General features: G+C 44.9%; 1 protein-coding gene across 1 annotated transcript in view; it reads right to left on the bottom strand.

Moving 5' to 3' along the window:
• LOC138784150 (uncharacterized) overlaps positions 1–27,312 on the bottom strand; it is a 183,232-nt gene that overhangs the window by 140,533 nt on the left and 15,387 nt on the right. Inside the window, exon 5 of the mRNA XM_069959664.1 lies at positions 12,610–12,710. Within this exon, the coding sequence (XP_069815765.1) occupies positions 12,610–12,710 (101 nt within the window). The remainder of the gene's footprint in view (positions 1–12,609; positions 12,711–27,312) is intronic.

Below are 27,312 nucleotides of genomic sequence, written 5' to 3'. Positions count from 1 at the left end.
ACCTACAATCATCGTTCCCCCACCGCGCATCGCTACGGTGGAATAACGGTGCGCGGCGGGCGACCAACGATTTGAGAAGCACAATACATTACCTGCAGGGCTTCTCCTCTGCTCTGTCTTCCTCCCCGGGTCCCACGCGCTCTAGCTTCAGAGTGGCCTGTCAGCTGACGGAGCGCTCAGCCAATCACAAGTCGGGACCGCCGCGGCCTGTGATTGGCTGAGTGGCCTGTCAGCTGACAGGCCATTCTGAAGCACTGCTCTCACCATCGCAGACCTGAGCTTTCAATACCCTTTCAATACCACAGGGCCCTTTGATTCAAGAAACCTCATGGGACCAAGCACCACATGAAGTTTCTACGCCGCTCTCACCAGCGACCACCTTCGGTGCTAACTCCCACAACTGCTACCAGTAAGCAGAACCTCGCATTACTGTCAAAGGTGTTCTCCTCTAAAGCCTTGTCGCTCCGCATCAGTCTCCAATATAGCATCCAGATCTAACTTTGTGCTGCTCTAACCGGCACCCTTGCAAATGCCTTGTCGCTTCGTCCAGACCGCAATCTCTGAGGCAAACACCGAGGAGCACTGCCAGCCCACTCACACACCGCTCTTATTGGTGTCCCACTCTGGACAGCCTCTGATTGACTGTGCATCTGATGTCTGCGCCGTGTCGCTCCCTGGAATCCTACTGAATTGTCAGGCACCAGCCCCACAGCCGCTCAGCTCGGCAACACAGGCCACCAACAGGGATCCTTCCTCGGACACTGCACACATAGAATGCCACCGACTCACACTGGCCGCCTATAGCTCGCCAGACACACCGATCTCTAGCCTAATGTCTCCGGAGCTCCAACACCACTCTAGGACGGCATGGGTCACCTAGATCACTGGTAAGCTACAGCACCCAGCAGAAAGAGGCGTGGCTTAGAACCTCCTCGTGCTTCTCCTCCACAAAAAAACGGTTGATCACTAGTTGATAACATACCAGTAGCCAATTGTAAAAACAAAGTCAAATAACCCATCAATATGGCTGTTAGAGTGACAGGGGTACTGTATCTTTCACCACGACAAATGCCAACTACAATGACATCCTGTGCTTGCGCCCGAAAACACAGTTTAATAGATACCCGTGCTGTATGCTAATTATCAGTTAAGTAGCCATTGGGTTGGTGTTTGAATGTAAACTGGTCATGGCAGGCAGGAAATTGTCTGTAATCACACCTGTAGTATCACTGAGGGGCCGTCTTATATCTTCCTCAGTGACCCTGCAGGCTCCTCATTGGTAATCACACCCACAGAGACATCACTACAAACTATTACCCGCCAGTTGTTATAAGTTAAGGTTCGAACACTGCTCTGATGCCTACGTAACAGGTAATGTTCGGTAGTGGGAACATACAGTGGTTTGCAATAAATTAGAATGTCAACAATTTTTTTTTTCAGTATACTGAAAAACTGCATACTGAACCAGACTAAGGGACCTTTTTATAACACTTAGGAAGCCACTGCAGGTGTGAAATACAGAAAATGTCAGCATACAGTACATCAGCTTATCAGTCCTATATCTATATCTACCATCATTACCACCGCAGTGACTACCCCCATATAATTACTAAAATCCAGTATACCAAAACAAATAACACCAATATATAAGAAACAATTATTTTCACTACACCATTACTAAAATCCAGTATACCATGAACAATAATACAAGCAACAAGACCAATTGTACCATAAAAGAAACATAATATTGCAACACCATGACCCTCAGTGATTAATACCACCATACAATTACTTAATAACATCCACTTTACAAAGACCAGTATCCCCCCAAACACTGACCATATAGAGGTAGATAAGGCTCTGCAAACTAAAGGGATTACAGTGCAGTTACAGCCATTGACTCAGGGGGTCTCTTCTCTCATAGGAGTTACCTTTTCCTGTCTTCTCCATGTGGCCCAGCCATCATGATGACTTCTCTTGGTGATGTCTTGTCTCCACAGAATCTGCCAAAGATTTTAGGCTCCAGCAGCATTTTCACCTCTATACAAAGTCCCCATCAGTATTGCTTCACACTGTAATAAGGCCCCCATGTAGTATTTAGGACCAATTTTAACCACTAAACAGTACTTAGGCCACCTCTATGCCCCCACATAGAAGAAAGGTCCCATCTGTGCCCTCATATAATAGATAACCCTCTCAGTACCAGGGCTGTGGAGTCGGAGTCGTGGAGTCGGAGCTAGTTTTGGCTAGAGTCAGAGTCGAAGCTAGCTTTGGCTGGAGTCGGAGTCGGACTCGGAAAAAAATGTACCGACTACGACTCCAGCTTTAAAAAATCTTTAAAAAATGTAGAATTGAATTTTGATATAAATTTTACAAGTTTTGCTCATGAATATATATTGTAAGCAACATTCTAATAGAACACTGGCCCTATTACATAAGGGGGGTCAGGGAATATAGCAGTAATAGGACACTGGCCCTATTAGATAAGGGTGGTCGGGTAATATATCAGTAATAGGACACTGGCCCTATTACATAAGGGTGGTCATGGAAAAGTTGTCGGTCACTATTTGGCAGCTTGTTTCTGAGCTGGAAGAGTCCATTGTGTGGGGGGAGATCTGTGCTGTTCTCTTCCTGGATGCCTGATGACTGTATATGAGCAGCAGTGTAATATAGAGGAGGAGACATAAGTAGTGTAGCAGTAACCTCTGTCCTCAGCGTGGTGTTTTCTCTCTGTGAGAAGATTGTGATTTTCTTCAGTGTTCTATGGCTGCACCTGTATGTGTGTGTGCACGTGCTATGGCTGCAGTAGGCTGTGTGTGTGCTATGACTACTGCAGGCTGTGTGTATATGCTATGGCTGCAGCAGGCTGTGTGTGCTATGGCTGCAGTAGGATGTGTGTATGTGTGCTATGACTACAGCAGGCTATGTGTGTGTGTGCTATGGCTGCAGCAGGCTGTGTGTATGTGTGCTTTGGCTGCAGCAAGCTGGGTGTGTGTGTGTGTTCACACTATGGCTGCAGCAGGCTGTGTATATGTGTGCTATGGACGCAGCAGGCTGTGTGTGTGTGTGGTGTGCGCAATGGCTGCAGCAAGCTGTGTGTGTGATATGCCTGCAGCAGGCTGTGTGTGTGTGTGCTATGGCTGCAGCAGGCTGTGTGTGTGCTATGGCTGCAGCAGGCTGTGTGTGTGTGCTATGGCTGAAGCAGGCTGTGTGTGTGCTATAGCTGCAGCAGGCTGTGTGTGTGTGTGTGTGTGTGTGCCAGTGCTATTGTGTGCCCCCACAGTGACCTTCTATATTACTGTGTAACATCTATTTCACTATGTGTGACCCCTCTCTATATAACTATGTATGACCCCCTGTATATTACTATGGCTGACCTCTATATTAGGGATGGTCCAAACCCGCCGAGGTTCGGCTGAACCCCGAACGCTCGGCATCGGATTCCTGCTGTCTGCCTGCTCCGTGCAGCGGGCAGATACAGCGGAGGAATGCCTGGAAAACTGGGATACAGCCTATGGCTATGGCTGTATCCCAGTTTTCCAGGCATTCCTCCCGCTGGATTCACCCGCTGCACGGAGCGGGCAGACAGCGGTAATCATTGCGGAGGGTTCGGGTTCGTACGAACCCCGTCCGAACCAGGTTCGGACCATCCCTACTCTATATTACAGGTATCTGGCATTGTTAACAGTGTTTCTTTAAGTATGGTGAATATTTAGTTAGAAACATAGAAGACTGTCAGCAGGAAAAGGCCACCTGCTCCATCTAGTCTAGTTCTGAGTTGTTCAGGACATGGAGGCTGGAGATTGGCTGCACCCACTGCACATACAGGAGAAGCTTCAGAAGTCGCCCCAGGATCATGTAATACAATAGGGTGAAGTTGCTGAGCCAGTGTGATAAATAACTGACTGGCCATTTATGAAGGAGCAGAAGTCAGAGTCGGGAGTCGGAGTCGGTCCTGATAAAATTCAGGAGTCGGAGTCGGTCCTGATAAAATTCAGGAGTCGGAGTTGCGGCTTACCGACTCCACAGCCCTGCTCAGTACCTCCATATAAACAATAGGACCTCTCTGTCGAACACATATAGTATGTAGGCCTTCTATGTGCACCCATATAGTAGTCAGACCCTCCTCTGTGCATATATTTAGTAGTTCATTCTCCCTGTGCAGTAAGTCCCCCTTCAGTAGTATTTTCATGCAGCTAATGCTCCTGTAAGTAGTCTGCCTGGTAAGCAGGAACCCCCCTGTTGGTAACGCCCTCCATTAGTAAGTTCGCCAGTATGTAGTATTTACAATGGTAGTTAAATAGTATCACCTAATTTAGGTACCCCTCCTATAGGGTACCTACCTAAATTAGACCCCTCCCCCAAGTATAAAGTGTTACCTAATTTATAAGCCGTAATACTGTAGCTAATTCCCCTTTTGGGCCCCATCTGCAGCACATAGCATTCCCAATATAGGCAAAACCACTACTAGCCACCCCCTCCCCCTGTAGACATCCCCACTGTTAACTCCAGGGGCGTTGCTAGGGTCCTAAAACATCTGGGGCACAGGCCCTCTTTTGCTAATTGGACCCACAGTCCGACCAGGAATTGCCACCATAACACGGAAACAAAAATACATCTCTGTTATGCTGGCAAGAACCCATTTTTATGTATTTGGAAATAATGCCTCAACACCATGACTACCACCATCCTCATCACAATGACTAATACCACTATACCAGGGGTGTCAAACTCACCGCCCTCCAGCTGTTGCAAAACTACAATTTCCATCATGCATGGACAGCTAAAGTCCAGGCATGGTAGTTTTGCAACAGCTGGAGGGCCACAGTGGGACACCTGTGCTCTATGCGGTCACTGAACAAAAATTATTAATAATATACAGGACAAGTAATACTTTCACACCATGACCAATAACCTCACTGAATAAAATACAATAAAGACAAAAGTTCTCCCTAAGCAGTGGCTATAGAGAGGTAGATCAAGCTGTATACAGGTTTGTGCACTTTATAAGTGATTATAGTGCAGTGACTCACAGGAGGTGTCTAATCTCTATGAACTGCAGATGATATTTATGATATTCAAAGTCGTTCACTTTCTCTTTTCTTTTCCATCTGGACCGGCCATCATGAAAACCTCTCCTGCCATGACTCATCTCCACAGGATCTGCCAAACATTTTAGGCTCCTCACTCAAGTATCATTCTAATTCTTATACAAACTCCCCATTTGTATTGCTCCCTGTGTAGTCAATAGGCCTACCGCTGCACTCCCACCATATAGTTGTTAGGCCTCCTCTGTGCAGTCCCTATATAGTATAGTCTTCCCTTGAGCAGCCCCCATATAGTATAGGTTTCCTCAGTGCCCCTCTACAGTATAGTATAGGACTGACCTGTGCAGCCCCTGTATAGTTACATATAGTTACATAGTTAATACGGTTGAAAAAAGACACATGTCCATCAAGTTCAACCAAGGAGGGGATGGATACAGGGAAGGGGGATATACAAGGAGGGGATGGATACAGGGAAGGGGGATATACAAGGAGGGGATGGATACAGGGAAGGGGGAGGGGTGATATGTTCTATACATATGCATCTATATTATTTTGCTCTAAGAACCTGTCTAGCCCTGTTTTGAAGCCCTCTACTGTTTTTGCTGTGACCAGATCCTGTGGTAGACTGTTCCACAGATTCACAGTTCTCATGGTAAAGAAGGCTTGTCGCCTCCGGAGATTGAACCTTTTTTTCTCCAGGCGGAGGCAGTGCCCTCTTGTCCTTTGAGGGGGTTTTACCTGGAACATCTTTTCCCCATATCTCTTGTAGGGGCCATTTATATATTTAAATAAGTTAATCATATCTCCCCTTAAACGTCTCTTCTCCAGACTAAACAAATGTAATTCTTTTAATCTCTCCTCATAACTAAGATGCTCCATTCCCCTTATTAGTTTAGTTGCCCGTCTTTGTACCCTCTCCAGCTCTAGAACATCCTTTTTAAGAATCGGGTTCCAAAACTGGACGGCATACTCCAGATGAGGCCGCACCAAAGCTTTATAAAGCGGTAATAATATATCCCTGTCCCGAGAGTCCATGCCTGTTTTAATGCATGACAATATCCTACTGGCCTTAGAAGCCACTGACTGACATTGTGTGCTGTTCTGTAGTCTATTATCTACAAGTACACCCAGATCCTTCTCTATCAGTGACTCTCCCAGAGTAACTCCCCCAGGACATATGATGCATGCGGGTTATTAGTACCCAGGTGCATAACTTTACATTTATCCACACTGAACCTCATTTGCCAAGTGGACGCCCAAACACTCAGTGTGTCTAAGTCATCCTGTAACATCTGCACATCCTCCATAGACTGTACTGTACTACAAAGCTTGGTGTCATCTGCAAAGATAGAAACATTGCTGTTAATTCCATTCTCAATATCATTAATAAACAAGTTAAACAGAAGAGGGCCCAGTACTGACCCTTGGGGTACACCACTTATTACCGGGGACCATTCGGAGTAGGAATCATTGACCACCACTCTCTGGGTACGATTATTAAGCCAGTTTTCAATCCAGTTACACATTAAATTTTCCAAACCGATAGACTTTAACTTACCCATCAGACGTCCATGAGGAACTGTGTCAAACGCTTTTGCAAAATCCAGGTACACTATATCCACAGCCGCGCCGCCATCCAGGCTTCTACTTACCTCTTCATAGAAACATATTAGGTTGGTTTGACAGCTTCTGTCCTTAGTAAAACCATGCTGGTTATCACCTATAATACTATTAGCCACTACATATTCCTGGATGTAGTCCCTTATAAGCCCCTCAAATAGTTTCCCCACAATGGACGTTAAGCTTACGGTACGGACGTTATAGTATAGGCCTCCTCTGTAGTACAGGGTCCTTTGTACATTATAGCCCCCCCATCTGTTTGGCCTCTGTAGCATAGCCCCCCTCTATGAAGCCTCGGCAATATAGCCCTCCGTAGCACAGCCCACATTCTGTAGTATAGCCCCCCTTTGCTCAACCTTCAGTTGTACCCAGGTGTCTTCTCCACATTCGCAGACCTTAATCTCCCTCAATCTGCCTTATGCCGATACTTTCAGTTAAGACACGCTTGCAGAGTACAGTTTGGGGGGGGAACGCATTATATTGGATTGTGGCCCCATTGAAGGGGTGATACGTAGGGACCCTCTGCAGAAACCGGTATCATCATTATACTCAACGATAATGTCCATGCAGAGTGCCCCGATTGACAGTTCATTTGCCAAATGCCAGGCTGATATTCCCTCTCTTGAAGACCATCATCTTAAAGAATTGGTAAGCTATTGGAAAAAATCTGTAATATGTGCTAGAGACCAACTGATCCAGGTTAAGTGGCTCCACAGAGTGTACCTTACCCCAGTTAAATTAGTGCGGATGGGCAGCCTTTCAGTGGACACTTGCTCTAGGTGTGGTGGGCGGGGGGGGGGGGGGGGGGGGGGTACATGGATCCATATGATTTGGCTTTGTCCAGTCATTCAAAACTTCTGGTCCAAAGCGCATCACTTACTGAATGCATAGTTGGGGCTTCCGGGAGTATACGCACCTGAAAATAGTCTGCTTGGTCTGGTAAATGATTTGGTACCTACTAAATATAGCCTGTTCTGTATAGGTTCCTGCTATATTATGCCCGTAAAACAATTCTACTGAATTGGAAACCTCCTAAGCGTCCTACTTTGTCCCACTGGCTGAAACTGGTAGATGACGATTTGGAAATGTATAATGTTACGTATTCGGCTAGAGGCACCCCTAAAAGGTTCTATTACATTTGGGAACCTTGGTTATCTGCTAAAACCACTTTGGCTGGGTTGAGGGATGAGGCACAGCTCCCGAGCAATGTGTGAATGGAGTGAGCGAATAAATAGTACATGTGTTTTCTTGTAGAACAGGCCCTATACAATGATGAGGACTTTGATTTAGTTTATACCTTGCTGCCACATCCGGGGCACCCTTGCATAGGCCGCTGTATAATAGTGAGGTTGACCTCCATATTTTCCTTTGATCTGAGGGTTGAAATGTACTACTGCTGTACCCTTTTGCTCACTAGTATGGATGTTTTGTCTCTGTTGCTATAAGTTTATGCCTTTTACTGTTAAATCTTAAAAGCAATAAATAAAACCTTTTTTTTTTAAAAAAAAAAAAAAAACCTCTGTAGTATAGCCCCCCACCTGTAGCATAGTCCCCTCTGTGGTGGGGCTGGGTGATTTACTGTGAAAATACCGATATTCACTCTGACTTCAGTTAACAGACCTAAACTTTGCTAGGACAGTATTTGCTGTATTTATATCTCTTCACCTGAGGTCTGAGCTGTGAATGTTGCATAGGTTGGTGTGCTGTATGTGCAGCGACGCAGGGACACCAGCGTGTAAGAACACCCCCCAACCCTCCAGGTCGGGTGTTGTTCAGGTTTAGCTGTAAGTTGGGGGAAAAGGCAGGCAGGACATGGCTGCAGCTAATCATATGAGCCGAGTTGCCCCCTTCCTGTCTCAGGCCTCTGATATCACTGAGCTCCGACACTACATCCGGGGATCCAGCTGATCCAGTGATCTATGACTAAGGGCTGAGTGCCAGAAACGCGTCAGATCGTGCCTTGTATATTTATTGGAATTGTGACATGGATTTTAAAGCAAAGAAATAAAAAAACTTTTTTACTCTTGGATGTGCCAACCATCACTCCTTCTCATTATCTACTATTGTTGAGGTGTTGGATTCCTCTAGGTCGTTGCACCAGCAACTACTGCTGCAACTACTGGGATAAGTCTCTGGGATAAGTTAACTAACTACTACTTTGCCAGGGCAGTATTTGCAGTATTTTTATCTTTCTATCTCACTGTCTAATGTCTGAGCCGTGAGCACTACCGGTTGGTGAGCTGTATGTGCAGGGACGCTAGTGTGTCAGAGGATAAACCCCTCCCTCCCCCCATGACATAGCAGCCCCCTTCCCGGCTGTATACCTGTGTATACACGTCCTGGATTATGAGCATAATCTGTTCTGGGACTGTGCTTGTAATGCAAAATCACTCTTAAACCAAGGCAAATTTTCTCATAAGAAATCATTGAAATGCAAACAAATGGTTCCACAAAAATAATGATTTTTATTCTAAATAACAGGTAAAACAAAAAGTTAGAAAGCTGGATATGTCATATTATAAGTTTTTGTACAGTATAGCCAAGCAGCATGTGAAGTATAATGTATAGTATGTGCATAAGAATGAAAAAACAGCAGATACAGAATGAAGGTGCAGATACCATAATGCAGGAACACTGTAAAACACGCTAGAATAGAGAATCAGGGCTGTTGCACAATAGGTAAGGGGGGTGTGTTCAGCATGGACCAATCATGAAGTGAGAATCACAGAGCTGTACAGGAGGACAGTAACAGAAACTTTTCTATCCAGCAGTTTAAGTACAGGCAGATTATAGCAGCAGTATGTGTAGCTAAGTGTGAGTGAGGGCACATTATAGCACTAGTGTGTATAGCTGAGTGTGAGTGCAGGCGCATTATAGCAGGAATGGAGAGGATGGTAAACACAAGGGCTGACAGAGACTGCAGGGAGCATGAAGGAATGAACAGGGCATATGTGGGTATATAAATGCAGCACTCTCTGTCCAGGTAGAGAAGGGTTACAACTACCGAGATTACCTCCACACTCCTGTCCCCTGATACAAGCCTCAGCCTGAAGTAGATCTGCTATGTTTTGGAAAGTGAGGGAGACTTTCTGGGTAGCATACATGCAGACCATGCCCCTCCCTGACTTTCCCTCCCACCCAGCACAGGGAGCTCTTAAAGGGGTATTCCCCCCCAAGAGCCAAAAAATTAAATTCTCCCAAACCTAGCTGGTCTTACTCAACTGAGTATATTGAGCCATCACCCGTCTTTCTAGCTGCTGCTGTTCCTGAGAAAAAGTTTTTCTAAAAGCCAATACATGTATACAAGATGGTGCTGGCCGGACACTACATTTCCCAGCATGCAGTGCTTCCTGCTGCTTGCTGGGACCTGGCAAAAGGACATGATGGGAGATGTAGTTCTGCAACCTGGGGCGGTGGTTTTGCCGCTGGCGGCCAGCACCGGGCAATTTGCAGGGGTGGGGGTGCCGCTGGTCCGTGGAAAGGTGCCGCTGGCGGCCAGCACCGGGTGATTCACAGGGGGTGGAGGGTTGTCGCTGGTGGCCAGCAAAGGGCGATTCACGAAGGGTGGGGGAGCAGCGGCCAGCACAGGGCGATTCACGGTGGGTGGGGGCAGCAAACACCGGGTCAGTTGATGGGGGTTAGCCGCTGGCGGCCATCAGGTGGGGAGCACACATTGGGGGGAAATGGGATTACACAGAGTAGGCCATTATCGCCCAGCCCTACTCTGTAGTATAGTCCCTATTAAGCAGCCTTTATAGTATAGCCCCCCTCCTATGTTTAGCCTCTGTAGCATAGCCCCCCTCTGTAGTAGAGCTCCACGGTAGCATTATCCAGCTCTGTGCAGCCTCTGTAGTATAGGCCCCCCTGAAGCACAGCCCTGTTCTGTTCAGCCTGAGTACAGTACAGGCTCCTTTATAGTATAGCCCCCGTCTCTGTTCAGCCACTGCACAGTAAAGTCCCCATTAAAAAAAAAAAAAAAAAAAACGTCTACTCACCTCACACATGCTCCTTTGTATTCTAAGCAAGTCCAGCTTCAGATGCAGGCAGCCAATGTAATATACAGAGGTTTCCCACACCGATTACGCCCAGGTCTCTGCTCTGGTACTACGTTCCTTCTAGCTGGACTGTGACTTAATACCTTAGCATCCCATGACGTGTCTGGTACCTCATGGTGACGCGGGGGAAGTTCAGAGAGGGGTCTCGCCAGGACCCCGCTCTGAACGGCGCCGCTTCCCGGCTGTTATTTGCAGCCGGGTAGCGCCTCTATTAGCTGGCGCGGGTCCCGTTGCCGCGCCGGCTAATTAAGCATCTAAATGCAGCTGTCAAACCTGACAGTTGCATTTAGATGCTTAGCTTGGTGCTTCCCTGCTGATCCCGACTCGACAATACATTGCTCTGGCCTGCAGCAGGCCAGAGCAATGTATCAGTGATCTCACTAATCATTGCTATGCATATACACTGCATTGATCTCTATGACAAATCAGTGCTGTGTATATACAAGTCCCCCAGGAGGCTTCCAGTTAAAGTTAAAAAAAAGTAAAAATGTTTTGTTTTTTTTTTATTAATAAACAATCCCCTCCCCTATTAAAAGTCCAAATCACCCCCCTTTTCCCATTTTATAAATATAAATAAACAAATAAACATATTTGGTATCGCCGCGTGCGTAATCGCCAGAACTATTAAATTATCACATTCCTCATCTCCCACAGTAAACGGCGTAAGGACTAAAAAATTCCAAAGTGCAAAATTGCGCATTTTTGGTCGCATTAAATCCAGAAAAAATGTAATAAAAAGCGATCAAAAAGTCACATATGTGCAATCAAGGTACCGACAGAAAGTACATATCATGGTGGGAAAAATGACACCTCACACAGCCCCATAGACCAAAGGATTAAAGCGCTATAAGCATGGTAATAGAGCGATTTTAAGGAACATATATTTGTTAACAATGGTTTGATTTTTTTTAAAAGCCACCAGATACAAGAAAAGTTATACATGTTACATATCGTTGCAATCGTAACGACTTGAGGAACATATATAAGAAGACAGTTTTACCCCAGGGTAAACTGCGTAAAAACGAAACTCCCTGAAATGAAAACAAATTCCTTTTTTTTCAATTTGACAGGACAAATGATTTTTTTTTCGGTTTCACGGCATATTTTATAGGAAAAAAGTCTGTCATTGCAAAGTACAATTGGCGTCACAAAAAATAAGGGCTCATGTGGGTCTCTAGGTGAAACAATGCAAGCGCTATGGCCTTTTAAACATAAAGTGGAAAAAGCTAAAGCGCAAAAACGAAAATTGGCTTTGACCTTAATGGGTTAAAGACATACACACAGCTAAAGCGCACTCTGGATCGGGGATCTGGGACTAAAATCCTAGGTGCCCAGGCACATTCCCCTTAAACTGAGGGCCCAGTCATGGTGAAAGGTGCCGACTGCAGCCCTAAACAGCCACTGGAGGACTGGCAATGCTTATCTGCTTTCTCTATGCAGTGGGCAAAAGATTTTGGGCAATCCAATCACCCCCCCCCCCCCAATCACAACTCCCCCCGCCCCCCAATCACACCCCCCCCCGCGCCCCCCAATCACACACCCCCCGCGCCCCCCAATCACACACCACCACCCCCGCACCCCCCAATCACACCCCCCGCCCCCCAATCACACACCCCGCCCCTCAATCACACCCCCCAATCACACACACACACACACCCCCCCCCCCCCCGCCCCTCAATCACACCCCCCAATCACACACACACACCCGCCCCCCAATCACACACACCGGGAATGTCCCGCCGGATCAGGGACGTGTGGAAGGTATGCGCCGAAACGTTGTGTTCAAACGTGATAAAAGAGAAGAGTTACACAGACCTACAGCCCATACAACACGGCCTGTATCCTGTGTCATGTACGTTACTCGCTGCCTTGTCGGTGTGACCTACCGGAGGATCTCTCCTTCATGTACTGTGTTTCCCTTCCTCACTCCCCACCACGTGATTACAGCACGTACTTCTCCAGGCACGTGAGGTGAGCGCGCGGGCGGCTGTCACAGCGCGCGGCACTGGGCGCCAAATTCTCCCGCGCTCAGCCCTCCTGTCACGTGACGTCAGCGCACGCTCCGGGCTCCTTGTAAGGCAAGTGTCGTGCGGCAGCTGTACACCTGGAGCAAAGTTGTCTCCGGATCCTGTGGAGTCTGTGTCACACACAGCGCCCTGCTCACCTGTCTGCAGGTAGTCAGCGTCCCGACCTCTGTATACAGCGCCGAGAATCACTGACAATGACAGCTCTGCCATTCTCAGTGTTGGGATGCAGGCACAATACCCCAACCCTTGCCCTTCATACTCCACTCTTTAGTCATTGCAGTTTCCTTGGGGATTCTTACTGAGCACCTTCTCTCTGCCCCAATCCCCCCCCCCCCCCCCCCAGCCACAAAAATGCCATGGCGTTTTTTGCCTCGCTGAATGAAAGTTTCATTGAGAATTGTGGCGTTTTTCCCCAAACATAAAGTCCGTGTTTGGGTCAAAATGCCGCCCCGAATGCACCTGCTCCAGAAAGAAAGGGGTTAAGTAACACCTGCCTTGCTGGAGCAGGTGGCAGACATAGCACACAAAGCTTATTGTATGCCATATCTGGGTGCAGGGGGGGGGGGAGGAATGCAGAATGACACAATCTGGTCCCCAGGAGGTTAATTAACCCCCTGTGAGTCTGACTGATCTGTTCTGGGGGTCTTGGTATAATCAGCAGCTGAGCTGACACTCTTTCACCCACTGATTGGCTGAGATGACGCTTGAGCATTGTCATCTTAGCCAATCAGCAGTGTCCTGACTGCGGCCGTTGATTCACCTTCTCCATCTTTGAAAAGGCATAGCCTAGCACACTTTTAGCTCAGTGTGCCAGGGTCTGCTGAAGAAGGAAAACGTCAGGGTGAGTATCAATAGGGTCCCCCTCCACCCCGTAACTGTACCCATCCCAGCAAGAAAGGGGAGCAATTAACCCCCTTCCTTGCTGGAATGGGTACATTGTGACATCAATGTTGCCTCCATGGTACGTGGCCCTGGGGGCCACTTTGTTCATGCTTTTCTCCACTGCCCTAAAGGGTCAAAGAGGTCTTGTGCTCTGCACAAAGTGTCAGTACAGTAGCGCAAGGATTCAAACCGTCTCAGAGCTACCGAATTCCTGTCGATAGCAATATGAATGTCCCCTTAAGGTGAAGAAAAGCCCATTCACTTACATAGATCCATAGGTTAAAGAAGAACTATCAACAGGTTAGACGAATCTTGCGCTGTTTCCTTCGAGTTTTAATGTAGCACTTTGTACGGTAAGGCCGTTTGGGCACTGCACCCCCCCCCAGATCGCCCATCTGTCTCTACTAATGATTATCAGTAGAGTGGTCCAGATCAGTGCTCTGGGGGGCAGGGCAGTATGCCAAACAGCCCTACCTTACAAAGCTCTGCATTAAAACTGAACGGGAAACGGTGCCAAAGATGAAGGTAAGAAACATACATTCATCCTCAGGGCCCTGTGCACAATAGGGAGCTAACCAGCTCAAAGTTCCCCTTTAACAATAGGGACATTCTAGTTAATAACGGGCCCACTTTAGCCCAGTCAATCTTTCCTGTGCTCTCTATGGGGCGGCCTTTCTATTGGTGGCTTCTCTCTCTGAGAACTAAGGACTCGGGCGGTGATCTTTCCATCATGACTGACCCCTATTTTCACAGACATATGTCAGTGGAGCATCGGGGTAGCCAAACATGCCAGAAGCAGTGGTCATGGCGAATAAAGTTTATGGGCACCTTAAAGAGGTATACCAGAAAAAATTCACTTTCCCCATATCCACAGGAGATTGTTTGTTTGGGGGGGGGGGGGGTTTGACCTCTGTGACCCCCACCAATCTCCGTATCGGGCCCCGTTGGCCCGTGACTCTAGTCATTCCTTCGGACCTGACAGAAAGAGCCGTGTACATCATTCTTTTGGTGTGCTCGGCTCTTTTCGTCACTTCATAGGAGTAAATAGAGCTGTGGGTCATGTGCCGTACCTGCGGCTCTATTCATAACAGAGACGACGGGCCTGATACAGAGATTGGCAGGGGTACAGAGGTCCCCGCAATCACCTATGTTCCCCCTATCCTGTTGATGAGGGTAAAGTGAATTTTTCCTGGAATACCCCTTTAACCTCTTAAGGACATATGACGTACCGGTACGTCATATGTCCTCACTTGCACTTCAAAGCGGGGCCGCGCGGCGGCCCCACTTTGAAGTGCCGCGATCCCGGGTGCCGCGAGTAGCCCGGGACCGCTGCTATTAGCGGGCACGGTCTGATCGCCGTGCCCGCTAATTAGCTAATCGGAGGCAGCTGTCAAAGTTGACAGCTGCCTCCGATTACCGGAGGCAACGTTTCCCTGGTGTCTAGTGGGGGAGATCGCTCCTCCGGGACCTTGTCCCGGAGGAGCGATCTCCGTTACTGATGCCGGCCGGGGACGCGTCCAAGATGGCGCCGTCCTCGGCTCGGCACTCGTTCGTTTTCGGCTGCAGCAGCCGAAAGCAAACGAGTGCCGATCTCATGGATCTCTGCAGCATATCTATGCTGCAGAGATCTCAATGATAGATCACAGTGTATATACTAGAAGTCCCCTAGGGGGGCTTCTAGTATATGTGTAAAAAAATAAAATAAAGTGTTGTTAATAGTAAAAAGCCCCCTCCCCTAATAAAAGTCTGAATCACCCCCCTTTTCCCAGGTTTTAAATAAAAGTAAACAAATAAATAAATAAATAAACATGTTTGCTATCGCCGTGTGCGTAATCGCCCGAACTATTAATTAATCACATTCCTGATCTCGTACGGTTAACGGCGTCAACGCAAAAAAATCCCAAAGTGCAAAATTGCGCATTTTTGGTCGCATCAAATCCAGAAAAAATGTAATATAAAGCGATCAAAAAGTCGTATATGCGCAATCAAGGTACCGATAGAAAGATCACATCATGGCGCAAAAAATGACACCTCGCACAGCCCCATAGACCAAAGGATAAAAGTGCTATAAGCCTGGGAATGGAGCGATTTTAAGGCACGTATATTGGTTAACAACGGTTTGAATTTTTTACAGGCCATCAGATACAATATAAGTTATACATGTTATATATCGTTTTAATCGTAACAACTTGAGGAACATGCATAACAAGTCAGTTTTACCACAGGGCGAATGGCGTAAAAACACATTTCCCCCAAATAAAAGAAATGCGTTTTTTTTTTTCAATTTCACCACACTTTGAATTTTTTTCTGGTTTCGCAGTGTACTTTATGCAAAAATTCAGCCTGTAATTGCAAAGTACAATTAGTGAAGCAAAAAATAAGGGGTCATGTGGGTTTCTAGGTGGAAAAATGCAAATGCTATGACCTTTTAAACACAAGGAGGAAAAACCGAAAACGTAAAAACGAAAATGGGCCATGTCCTTAAAGGGTTAAGTAAGAGAAAGTGTTAAGGGTAGTCTGCCTTGTTCTACCCCACATCTGGAGAGGGCCAGTGTCCAAACCTTACTAATGAGGCCTCTGCTTTGGAGAGGACCAGTGTCTTAAAGATGTTTTCTGGCAAAAATATATTTAAATATATATAATTTGTATGCTAATAAAGCATTTTGGTGCAATGTGGGAAGGGCCACCACCTTCAGTGCACCGATCCATCCTGGCCATCCTTGGGCAGCGCTCCGGAGTGACATAGCTTCAGCACATATCATTGCAGAGGCCAGACTAATATTTATTAGAAGGGCCGACTGGGGTGGTTCAGTGCACAGACCATGGTAGTCCCGCTGCCCATGCACCAAGCTACCTCATTAGCATATACATTGAACTACAAAGTACACATAAATGAAGTTTCTTAACCTTCACCTCAGCACCCCATGCGCTATAGGGACATACAGTGAGTCCAAGAAGTATTTGATCCCTTGCTGATTTTCTTTGTTTGCCCACTAATACACACACTATCCTTCAGCACTTTTAATGGTAGATATATTCTAACATGGAGAGACAGAATATCAAGAAAAAAATCCAGAATATAATTTTAAAGAATATATTTTAATTAATTTGTATTTCAATGAGGAAAATAAGTATTTGATCCCTCTTACCAAACACACTCAATACTTACTGGCAAAGCCTTTGTTTGCAAGCACAGCGGTGAGACGTTTGTTGTAGTTAACCACAAGTTTAGCACACACACCAGGGGGAATTTTTTTCTTTGCAGATTCTCTCTAAATCATGAAGGTTGGTGGGCTGTCGCTTGGCAACTCTGACCTTCAGCTCCCTCCATAGATTTTCCATCGGATTGAGGTCTGGCGACTGGCTGGGCCGCTCCATGACCTTAATGTGATTTTTCTTGAGCCAATCCTTTGTTGCCTTTGCTGTATGTTTAGGGTCGTTATCATGTTGGAAGACCCAACCACGGCCCATTTTCAGAACCCTGGCAGAAGGGAGGAGGTTGTCCCTCAGGATTGTGCGGTACATGGCTCCATCCATCTTCCCAGTGATGCGGTGAGGTAGCCCTGTACCCTTGGCAGAGAAGCACCCCCAAAACATTATGCTTCCACCTCCATGCTTGACGGTGGGCACAGTGTTCTTGGGGTCATAGGCAGCATTTTTCTTCCTCCACATATGGCGGGTGGAGTTGAGGCCAAAAAGTTCAATTTTGGTCTCATCTGACCACAAAACCTTCTCCCAATAACTTGGTTCATCTTTCAAATGATCATTGGCATACTTGAGGCGCGCCTCCACATGTGCTCTCTTCAGCAGCGGTACCTTTCGGGCACTGCAGGATGTGAATCCATTGTTGCGCAAAGTGTTGCCAATTGTTTCCTTGCAAACTGTGGTCCCAGCTGCCTTCAGGTCATTTGCTAACTCCTGCCGAGTGGTTGCAGGACGATTTCTGACTGTTCTCAGCATCATTGCCACCCCACCAGGCGAAATCTTCTTTGGAGCACCGGGCCGAGGTCTGTTGATTGTCATGTTATACTCTTTAAACTTTCTGATAATTGCACCAATAGTTGTTACTTTCACATCCAACACCTTACTAATCTTTTTGTAGCCCATTCCAGCTTTGTGAAGGTCAACAATTCTGACTCTGAGGTCCTGTGACAGCTCTTTGGTTTTACCCATGTTGGAGACTTGAAATCTGTGTGATCTGTCTGATTCTGTGGACAGTTGTTTTTCACACAAGTGATTAGTGAGAACAGGTGGCTTCAGGTCAGGTAACACATTGATTGGGAGTGTCTAACTGGTCTGTAAAAGCCAGAACTGCTAATGAATACTAAGGGATCAAATACTTATTTCACTCCATGAAATACAAATCAATTAATATATATTCCTTAGATTTATTTTCTGGATTTTCTTTTTAATATTCTGTCTCTCCATGTAAGAATACATCTACCATTAAAAGTATAGAATGATCATGTCTTTATTAGTGGGCAAACAAAGAAAATCAGCAAGGGATCAAACACTTCTTGGACTCACTGTATCAGCAGGTTAGATGCTTTAATTTTTACCTTGGATTGTTTAGGGCACATAAACTCCTGCAAAATAAGGCTCTAATCCCAAAGAATCAATCCTAGAGGAAAGATAGAGGAGTTGTACAGATTCTAGAGAAAAGGACAGAGACTGTGGGGAGACATTGTAGAGGACACTCATAGGACCTATCATGGTTCTGGCTTGGCTTAGAGACTATGGAGAAAATCTTTTAAAATTAAATTTCACATCCCTGTGGCTCTTGATAATTCCGGGCAGCCTGGGATGGGTGCAAAAATATACGCCTACACCGGAGCAGGCATAATTTTTAGTGTGATTTACGCCTGCTTGTAGGTGTAAATCATAATAAATCAGTCACTGGAGGAGGCAGCTTCCTCCCTGCCTTGCTGTGTCCCACTTGCTGGCCCTTTAGGCGAACAGGGTTGCGTCTGGCGAATACTTTAAAATAATCACAGAGATGAGATATCTCCCCAGGTGCAGAGATGATAAATCTCTCCCTACATGTTGTGGTAATCAAATGCATGACCTAGGGCTGGGCAATATACTGAAAAAAAATACCGATACCGTCTCTGGCGTCGGTTAACTGAACTCAACTTCGCCAGGACGGTATTTGTGGGTTTTTTTTTATCTCCCTGTCTGAGCTATATGCGCTGTATGTGTCAGAGATCTCCCCGCTCGGCCCGGCTTGACAGAGCACCCCCTGGTTTATAAAGTCCAGACTTGCTCAATAGAATGAGAAAAGTTGTAGCTTTCCCCTCGGATTTTGTGAAGTAGACCTGTATTCTTTCAGGCTCATTAGTGTTCTCCTTGCCGCCTTCTTTAGTTAGTTAATTGATTGCTTACTTTCCCCTTCAGGTGTTGCTCTGTTGCCATTTGTCCCCCCGCCCGGGACGGCATCTCGGTGCGCCCTGCAAGGCCCCTGCTCCCAGCATGGCCTGACAGAGCACCTCAGGCAAAGCGTGTCAGCGCTGCAAGACCGGTGTGACAGAGCCCCCCCCCCCGCCCAGCATGGCTTGACAGAGCGCCCTCAGCAGGGCCGGCGTCATGTATTGTAAGTGCAGGGATTACAGGTCCCAGCATGCAGTGTGTCATAGTTTATAGTCTGTGCCCTCTTTATAGTCACACACCCCTGTCCCTATCTGCCCCTCCCGTATAGTCATACACCCCTGTCCCTATGTGTCTCCCTTGTATAGGCATACACCCCTGTCCCTATGTGTCCCCCCTGTATAGTCATACACCTATCCCTATGTATCCCCCCTTTATAGTCATACACCCCTGCCCCTATGTACCCCCCCATATAGTCATACACCTCTATTCCTGTGTGACTCCCTGTGTATACAGGTCCTGTAGTGTGTACATAGCTGTATACCTGTATATAAACGTCCTGTAGTGTGTACATAGCTGTATACCTGTGTATACACATCCTGTAGTGTGTACATAGCTGTATACCTATGTATATACGTCCTGTAGGGGTTGCATACCTGCATTACAAAAAGGGGTGTGGCTTTCAAAAGTCATAATTATTATTCAGTTATCGTTACCGCAGCTACATGTACGATTAACCGCAATATTAATTTACACCAATATCACCCAGCCCTAGCATAACTAAATGGTAACTGAATCCATAAATAGTAATCTTTTACCCAGGGCTGTGGAGTCGGTAAGCTGCAGCTCCCACTTATCGCTCCCGGACTCTTGCTGGGCTCCTGGATCTCCTCAAGCAATGTCACAACCTGGCAGATGGATTGCCCGCTCTAGTCCCTCATTGGCTGGACACCGCTCTAGTCCCTCATTGGCTGAGCGGGCAATCCATTAGCCGTGTCGAGTATTTTCCCCCAGTCATGAGTTCCGGTGGGGATCCAGGGGCTGTGATGCGGCACTTCGGGGGCACAGGGAGAGGTAAGTAGTGCTTATTTATTATGTTTCCCCCCTGCCCCTGGCTGCTGGAAAAGTTTACATTTTGCCAGACTTCTCCTTTAACTACAAGTTAACCCCCCAATTTTATAGTGCTGTACCATCTTCCAATTCACTTTGCAAGTGCAGTGCAAGCTATGGAAAAATGTTTCCATTTTTCTGCAGTCTGGGTTTTTAAAAAAAAAAATTGTCTTCTTTCTGGGTGGCACCAGATGCCACCATTAGTAATTATATTTATTCTTTTTTTTTATCTATCTTTTAAAAATAAAATGTTTTTAACTTATTAGCTCAAAGATCAGTGTATTCTTTGTTTATTTTCCAGACTATATAGTCAGAACATACAATAGGTACTTCTATAGAGCATTAATCAATCTTCAACTCATCACATTGTATTCAGGTTTTATGTCTTTAATTTGTTGTTTGTTTAGCGGGCCCAATGCTCAGCTAGTCTGTCAGTACACAATGGAGGAACCTGATGGACCCATTTAGTCGATCGACTGGTCACATCCATCATTGGTCCTGTAAGTAAAATGAAACCCATCATGTAAGTGTGTCTTATAAGCTGTTGTACTGAATTAGATAAAAACTAAGGGCCATTCACATGTTCTGCAATTACATAAAACACAAAACATCAAATCAGTTGACGAGTGGGTAGCTTGCTTGTCAGCTGATTTCTGGTACTTTTACCAAGGCTGATTATCGATTATTGTTTATCAGTTATCAGCCTGTGTAAAAGGGCCTTAAAGCGATCTGTCCCCCTCCAAACCGCTTGTACCTTCAGATAGCTGCTTTTAACCCAAGATATGTCCTGTGGTCCGTTCGGCAGGTGATGCAGTTATTGTCCTAAAAAACAAGTTTTAAACTTAAGTGTTGTGCCACGCAACACAGAAGGTATACACTAGTGAAGCAAATTATCCCACACTCAGTAGTTCATAAGTACAATCACTCACCAAGTCTGTTTGTGTGGGTATGCTTTGACTTGTGGTCCTTCACGTCAGTGAAGTAGATGTCAATAGGGTTAATTCCTCTGGTTTCCACGGATGGCAGAAGAGTCCTTGTAGTTCACAAGGTGCGCGCCCCGGCCGGTGGCGCGTATAGCACTTGCTGGAGTAATCCTAAGTGAAAGTCCTCTGTGACGTCACAGGTGCTACGGATGGCTGTGTGAGGCAAACTTTCTCGACGCGTTTCAAAGGTTCCGACCTTATTTCTCAAGAGAGCTCAGGGGAAAGGCCTGTCCTGGCTGACGGACTGTCCGCTCAGCCAATCAGTGACTGGAGTGGCCAGTCCATCAGCCGGGTCGTGATGTATCAGCTCCAGAGATCCTGGAGCCCGTCAGGGGTCCCATGGCCGGTCCCGCCGCTCACCGCGGGTACAGGGAAAGGTAAGTTAGTACTTGTAATCAATTTTCCCCTGCCAGACTTTATAATCCGCTGGACTTCTCCTTTACTCATACATACTATATCGTTTGTATTCATGAACTCTTGTCTAGCATCTGTATACCTTCAAAACCTTTCATATACAATAATATGTTTCTGTTGAGAAATAAATAGTGAGATTGATGTGGTTTTTACACATGTGGCTACAAAGGTAAAGTCTGTAAAAGCAATAAGTAAATTAAACTAACTAAGGATAAATTAACTGATCTTTGATCACATACATCTTCAGTTATAGCTAAGTCAGGCATAGCTTTGAAACTCTCTTGTTGCAGCATGTGCCTCAGGCGACTACTGTGAAAGCTCTCTGCTTGCTCACTCACCCACCTGCCATCTGGCCTATCTCCTCCTTACCCTGTAGAAACAAGCAAAAACCTGAAACCATCAACAGGTGCTTTGATCCTGACAGCATGCAATATACTTATTTTCTAAAAAAGAGAAAACACCAGATTGGTTTCTACTGGTTTCAGTTTCCTCTGTTTCAGTTTTCACCATGACCCAGCACTTATCCCCAGGGGACAGAGCTATAATGATGACCACAATGGTATATATATACACTCTATAAAGTATGTATCATATTGCGGTTTACAATTTACAGTAAATGTAAGAATATTGCACAGAGAAAATAACACCTCCTTTAAGACACTGCTGGTAAATAATATTTTACAAATGGAATTCCAGTGGGTAGCACAGGAGAAATTACATATAGACTAGATTTAAGTGTCAAGATCACACATTTTACAGGACATTAACTATATACTGGCTGTCATGTACTGATAATGTGAGCATCTATTTTGTGGGGTACACAATTATGCAAGCTGTCAGTTTATAATGAGCCAATGAAGCACTGCCTAATATTCATGATATTGAGTAGATCTTTGTGCCTTGTGAGCAACTATGCACAGATGAAATGTCCACTATAATAGATCAAATCTGTCAGATATGTTTTTTGTTTAATTATTTAGAATCAAGCCTAGACCAATTTCACTGGTCTGGGAGCCAGCTGAGAAAAATTGGGAGCCAAAAATTGCATATCATGTAGAAAATGATAAGCTGTTTTTCAATAACTTATTTTTTTTTTAAAGGGGCATCCCGCTCAAACATAACTTTTCATGTGTTGCTGCTCAGGATGGGACTAACAGTTCATCTCACACTTATTATCTAGTCAGTCTCCTTCCCCTAGTTCTAATCTGTCTTCGGCTGAAGACGTAAAAAAACAGTGTGTGAGCTCTTTTCTCTGTCTCCTCCCCCCTCCCTTGTGAGACAGCTTATGTAAACAAGTCTCTATCCACAACTTTGTAGCAATTTTGTAATGGTTAATCACAGTGAGTTCATCAGCAACTTCACCCCAGATTAACTCTTCACGAAATTAAGAAGCTACAGAGTTGCAGATAAAGTCTTTCAGGGACTTATTTACATGAGCCGTTTCAAAAGAAAAGGGGGAGGGAGGGGCAGATGGAGAAAAAAGCTCACACACTTTTTTTGTGTCTTCATCAGAAAGCAGTCACTCAGAACTGGGGGAAGGAGACTTAACAGATGATAACAAGTATGGAATGAATATTTAATAATTTTATTGGCAAAATAGATACTATATATATATTGTGCACTGAATAATACATTCCAGATACTGTAGATATTTAGGCATAAACACAGGCACATGTAAATAATAGTTATAAGTCAAGCTGGAATCAGTACATATATCTACATAAAGATTTAATATCAGTCTCAGGAATACCTGTTTACTTTCAGATGGAAAGTGTAAAACATGGCAATGTTCTGTAAGGAAATGGACATAGCCACATAACAGAATTCATGTGCTAGTCTGAGACATACTCACATAGTAAATAAAGGGGGTACCCTTATTTCGATATTTATGGTTATACACCTCTGAGATCCAAACCTGTCTTACGAACAAAGGCGCCAACCCTGTCCAGTTTGTTGTGGCTGCCAGTGGTGGCTGGGAAGCTGAAAACAGCTCAATGAAATACATACCTGTTATTGGGAAAACCTTTTGACATGTAACAGACATTTAAAAAGTTTTGATCAGTCAGGGTCTGAGTGTTCAGACTGCAACTGATCAGAAGAACCAGTGTAGACAACAGCACTGCTGTGCGTTGCTCTCCCTGCTCTGTGTCTGTATGAGTTGGACTGCTGCATAAACTTACAGGTGACTTAACACAGAGATGGGAGAGAACACACAGAGCACAGACTTCTCCTTGCTCATTCTCCTGATCTGTTGCGATCTAAACACTCACACCTTGACTGATCAAACTTTTGACATGTGTCTGTGACATAGAAAAACAAAAAAATTAACAGTACAACCAATACCACTGTTCACACTATGAAGGTGTGCGCTGCCATGGCTAAGATACAGACAAAAACAGAAGAGTGCAACTGCACACTGAACTTACTAGGACATAATATAATAAAGATATTTAGAATGTAAAAAACACCTATAGATCTTTTTTTAATGAGGTTCTTAGCAAACCATTTGATCAAACAGAATGTACCATCTCACAATGTTAAGATGAACCTCAGAGAGCTGGTCCTACACTGATACTGACTTCTTAAAGGGGAACTCCGGTTAGAGGTAGAAAAAAAATGAAACTTCTGCAGAAGCATATATCAATACTTTTCTATCTATCCCAGTTTTGAAACTACCAAAAATCCATTTGTTTTGGGGGGTTTTGTTCTGTTTTGTGTTTCTGTATTTCCTGGTTGAGCAGATGTACTCAGTACTACAGGTTCCAGAATGCAATGCTTTTCCTCAGCTGTTCCATCACAGTCCCCCACCCTGCCTATTCCTTGCCCAAAGCTGTTGCAGAACATCTAGGCTGTGTTCACACATTGCAGTTTCATTGTGTTACTGAATTATTTTCAGTACTATATCATTTCATTGTGGTCCCACCCGCACAGCATGCTGTATTTTCTACCTGTAATGCTGATATTGGAATAAAGCAAATAACTTTTTTAATTATTTTTTTTTCTTTTCCTTTCCACACACATATTATGATCAAGTATCTTTTATCTTTGAAGCTGATTCCCACAAAAAGGACTTTATTTGATACTATCTTACATGGGATGTTCTGTTTATGCCTTGTTTTTTTGTGCAGGTGGGATTGGCAGTGTCGGCTCTTATCCTCTCTGCTGTTTAGAATTATCTATTTGTGTTACTGCATTATTTTTGTGCAGATATTGCAGTACTGCACTGACACTCCAACATGTGCGAACACAGCCCTAATTTCTCTGTAGACATTTGCACAATTAGCGAAGTTGAAACACCTGCTTCTGGCCGGTCAGAGATGGTGAATCACGCCCTGTCCCCTCTCTGCATCATCAGCCTATGTCTAGCAAACACACACAATGTGAGACAGAGGCATGGAATATTTGTCTCCTAAGGGGGGATAGAAGGAGCAGGAAACAATGTGGATTGGCACAGAGGCAATTTTTTTCACTTCCTGGATTTCTATCAGCTACCAGTATGGCAGAACTGTACAGATACGTTAATACATTGTATAGACACATCTATATAACTTTTAATGTACTTTTAATAGAAAACAAGTTTTCCTTATTCGGAGTTCCCCTTTAAGCTAACACTAAGCCTATACACTGGGCATGTAGAATTATACTAGTCTCTGCTTAAAGGAGAAATATCAGAGTTAGACGAATCTAAGCTGCTGATGGTTCCCTATAGTGCATGGGGAGCTGAGGTGAGATAAAAATATGTCTCTTACCTTCATCCTCCGTATCATTCCCGTGCAGTTTTAGGCTATGTTCACACTATGTATCTGTGCGGCTGTATTTTTTATGCGGCTGGAAATGTGCGGCTGAAACTACGGCCGTGGAAGAAAATAGACATGCGGCTGAAAACATACGGTCATTTACTTGGAAATCTGGTTCAACTAAAAATAACAAATAAAATCTTTAGAAAGTGATGCAAACACCTGGATGCATCTGGGAAAGCAGGGAAACAGTTTACAGGAATCGCTATTACCGGAGTTTGCGATCCTCTGCAGTAATGCCGATGCCTCTCATGGTTAATATATTTAATTAATAAAACACATTTTCGTTGTAATAAAGTCCCTGGTTTTTAACCCGGCTGGTTATAAAAATAGGGGGGACCCTATGCGTTTAAAAAAATAAATAAATAAATAAATTATTTAAAAAAAACCGCATAGGGTCCCCCCTATCTTTATAACCAGCCGGGTTAAAAACCAAACGATAGCAGCCTGGTAACACCAGGGTGGGAGGAGCCATTGTTTTAGGCCCTCCCCAGCCTAAATCTTACCAGCCTGCTGCCGCCCAGTCCAGGAGCACCAATTTTGACACTCATTTTGGACCACTGGCACCCGGCTCTTCCCAGTACCCCTGGTGGCATTGGGTACTGGGGTAATAATGGGGGGTTAGTGTTAGCCATTTTATACCGGCTAACACTAGGCTCCGACTTAGTAATGGATTCCGTCTATTAGACGGCTTCCACTACTAAGTCTATAAAGTAAAGAAATAAAGACAAGACACAAGTGAAATTTTTTTTTTATTCAAATAAAAACACCCCCACACCCCTCATTGACCATTTTATAAAAAAAAAAAAAAACACCAAAGAACCGCTGGTCATCGACGTAGTCCATGGAATCCGACGTAATCCCCAGGATACCGATATCTGAAAAACAAAAAGGGAGAAACACAAAAAACACACAAACAGGAGCACAACACCCATCATTGTGAGCGGTGTTGTGCTCCTTACAGTATGCAGCATCTTTACAGATCGCTGCTTACAGTCTGGCCCCCAAGGGGTTAAGGGAGGATGTATTGCATCCCCCTTAACCCCTTGGGGGCCAGACTGGTGTCAGACTGCACCCATACCAGCAAGGAAGGGGTTAAGTGACCCCCCCCTTTCTTGCTGGGAGCTTTATACTCACCCCGATGTTGTCTCTTCGCTGGTCCGCAGCACAATGAAGTCACTGTACTGCGGAGCAGCTCTTTATATGTGCGCTCAGCTGAGCGCACATATAATTCTAAATGTTTCTTCTAATAATGCTATTGTGATAACATAATTAGAAGAAACATTTTTTCACTTAAGTAAAGTGATGATTAGTACAGAATGCTCTATTGCCGGCAATATGAATTAACGGCTTAATGGAGCTTCCTGTACTAATTAATATTTAATTAATAAAACACATTTTCGTTGTAATAAAATCAGTTTCGTTGTTCAATAAATTAATTCTAACGAATCCATCATTGTGCAATTAAATATACTGTCAAAAAATAAATATATATATAAATATACATTTATTTATATATATATATATATTTTAACAGTATATTTAATTGCACAATGATGGATTCGTTAGAATTAAATTATTAAACAACGAAAGGGACTTTATTACAAAGAAAATGTGTTTTATTCATTTAATATATTAACTATTAGAGGCATCGGCATTCGGCATTATTGCTGGCTATTTTTGAAGTACTCCGTACGGACCGCCTGTCAATCCACGGCCGTGAATTTGCACAGTTCCAGCCGCAAACAATGGTCTTGTTCATTTTTTACGGGTCCGTTTACGATCGGGCCGTAGGCTCATACATAGTGTGCACTGTGCAGCCGTATATCGTATACTTTCCAGCGTACGCATGAACCGGAAAAATCCGGCCGATGATTTACCGCCCGCAATACAGCCGCACAGATACATAGTGTGAACCTAGCCTTAATGTATTCCTCTGTCTGGTAAGGCTGTTTGAAACACTGTCCTGCCCCCAGAGAGCTGATCTGGTCGGCTTCACTGATAAATATTAG

This window comes from Dendropsophus ebraccatus, chromosome 2 (genome assembly GCF_027789765.1).
Source record: "Dendropsophus ebraccatus isolate aDenEbr1 chromosome 2, aDenEbr1.pat, whole genome shotgun sequence".
NCBI classification, from domain to species: Eukaryota; Metazoa; Chordata; class Amphibia; order Anura; family Hylidae; genus Dendropsophus; species Dendropsophus ebraccatus.
The sequence above is the reverse complement of the archived record's forward strand: the minus strand, read 5'-3'. Positions and strand labels throughout refer to the sequence as shown.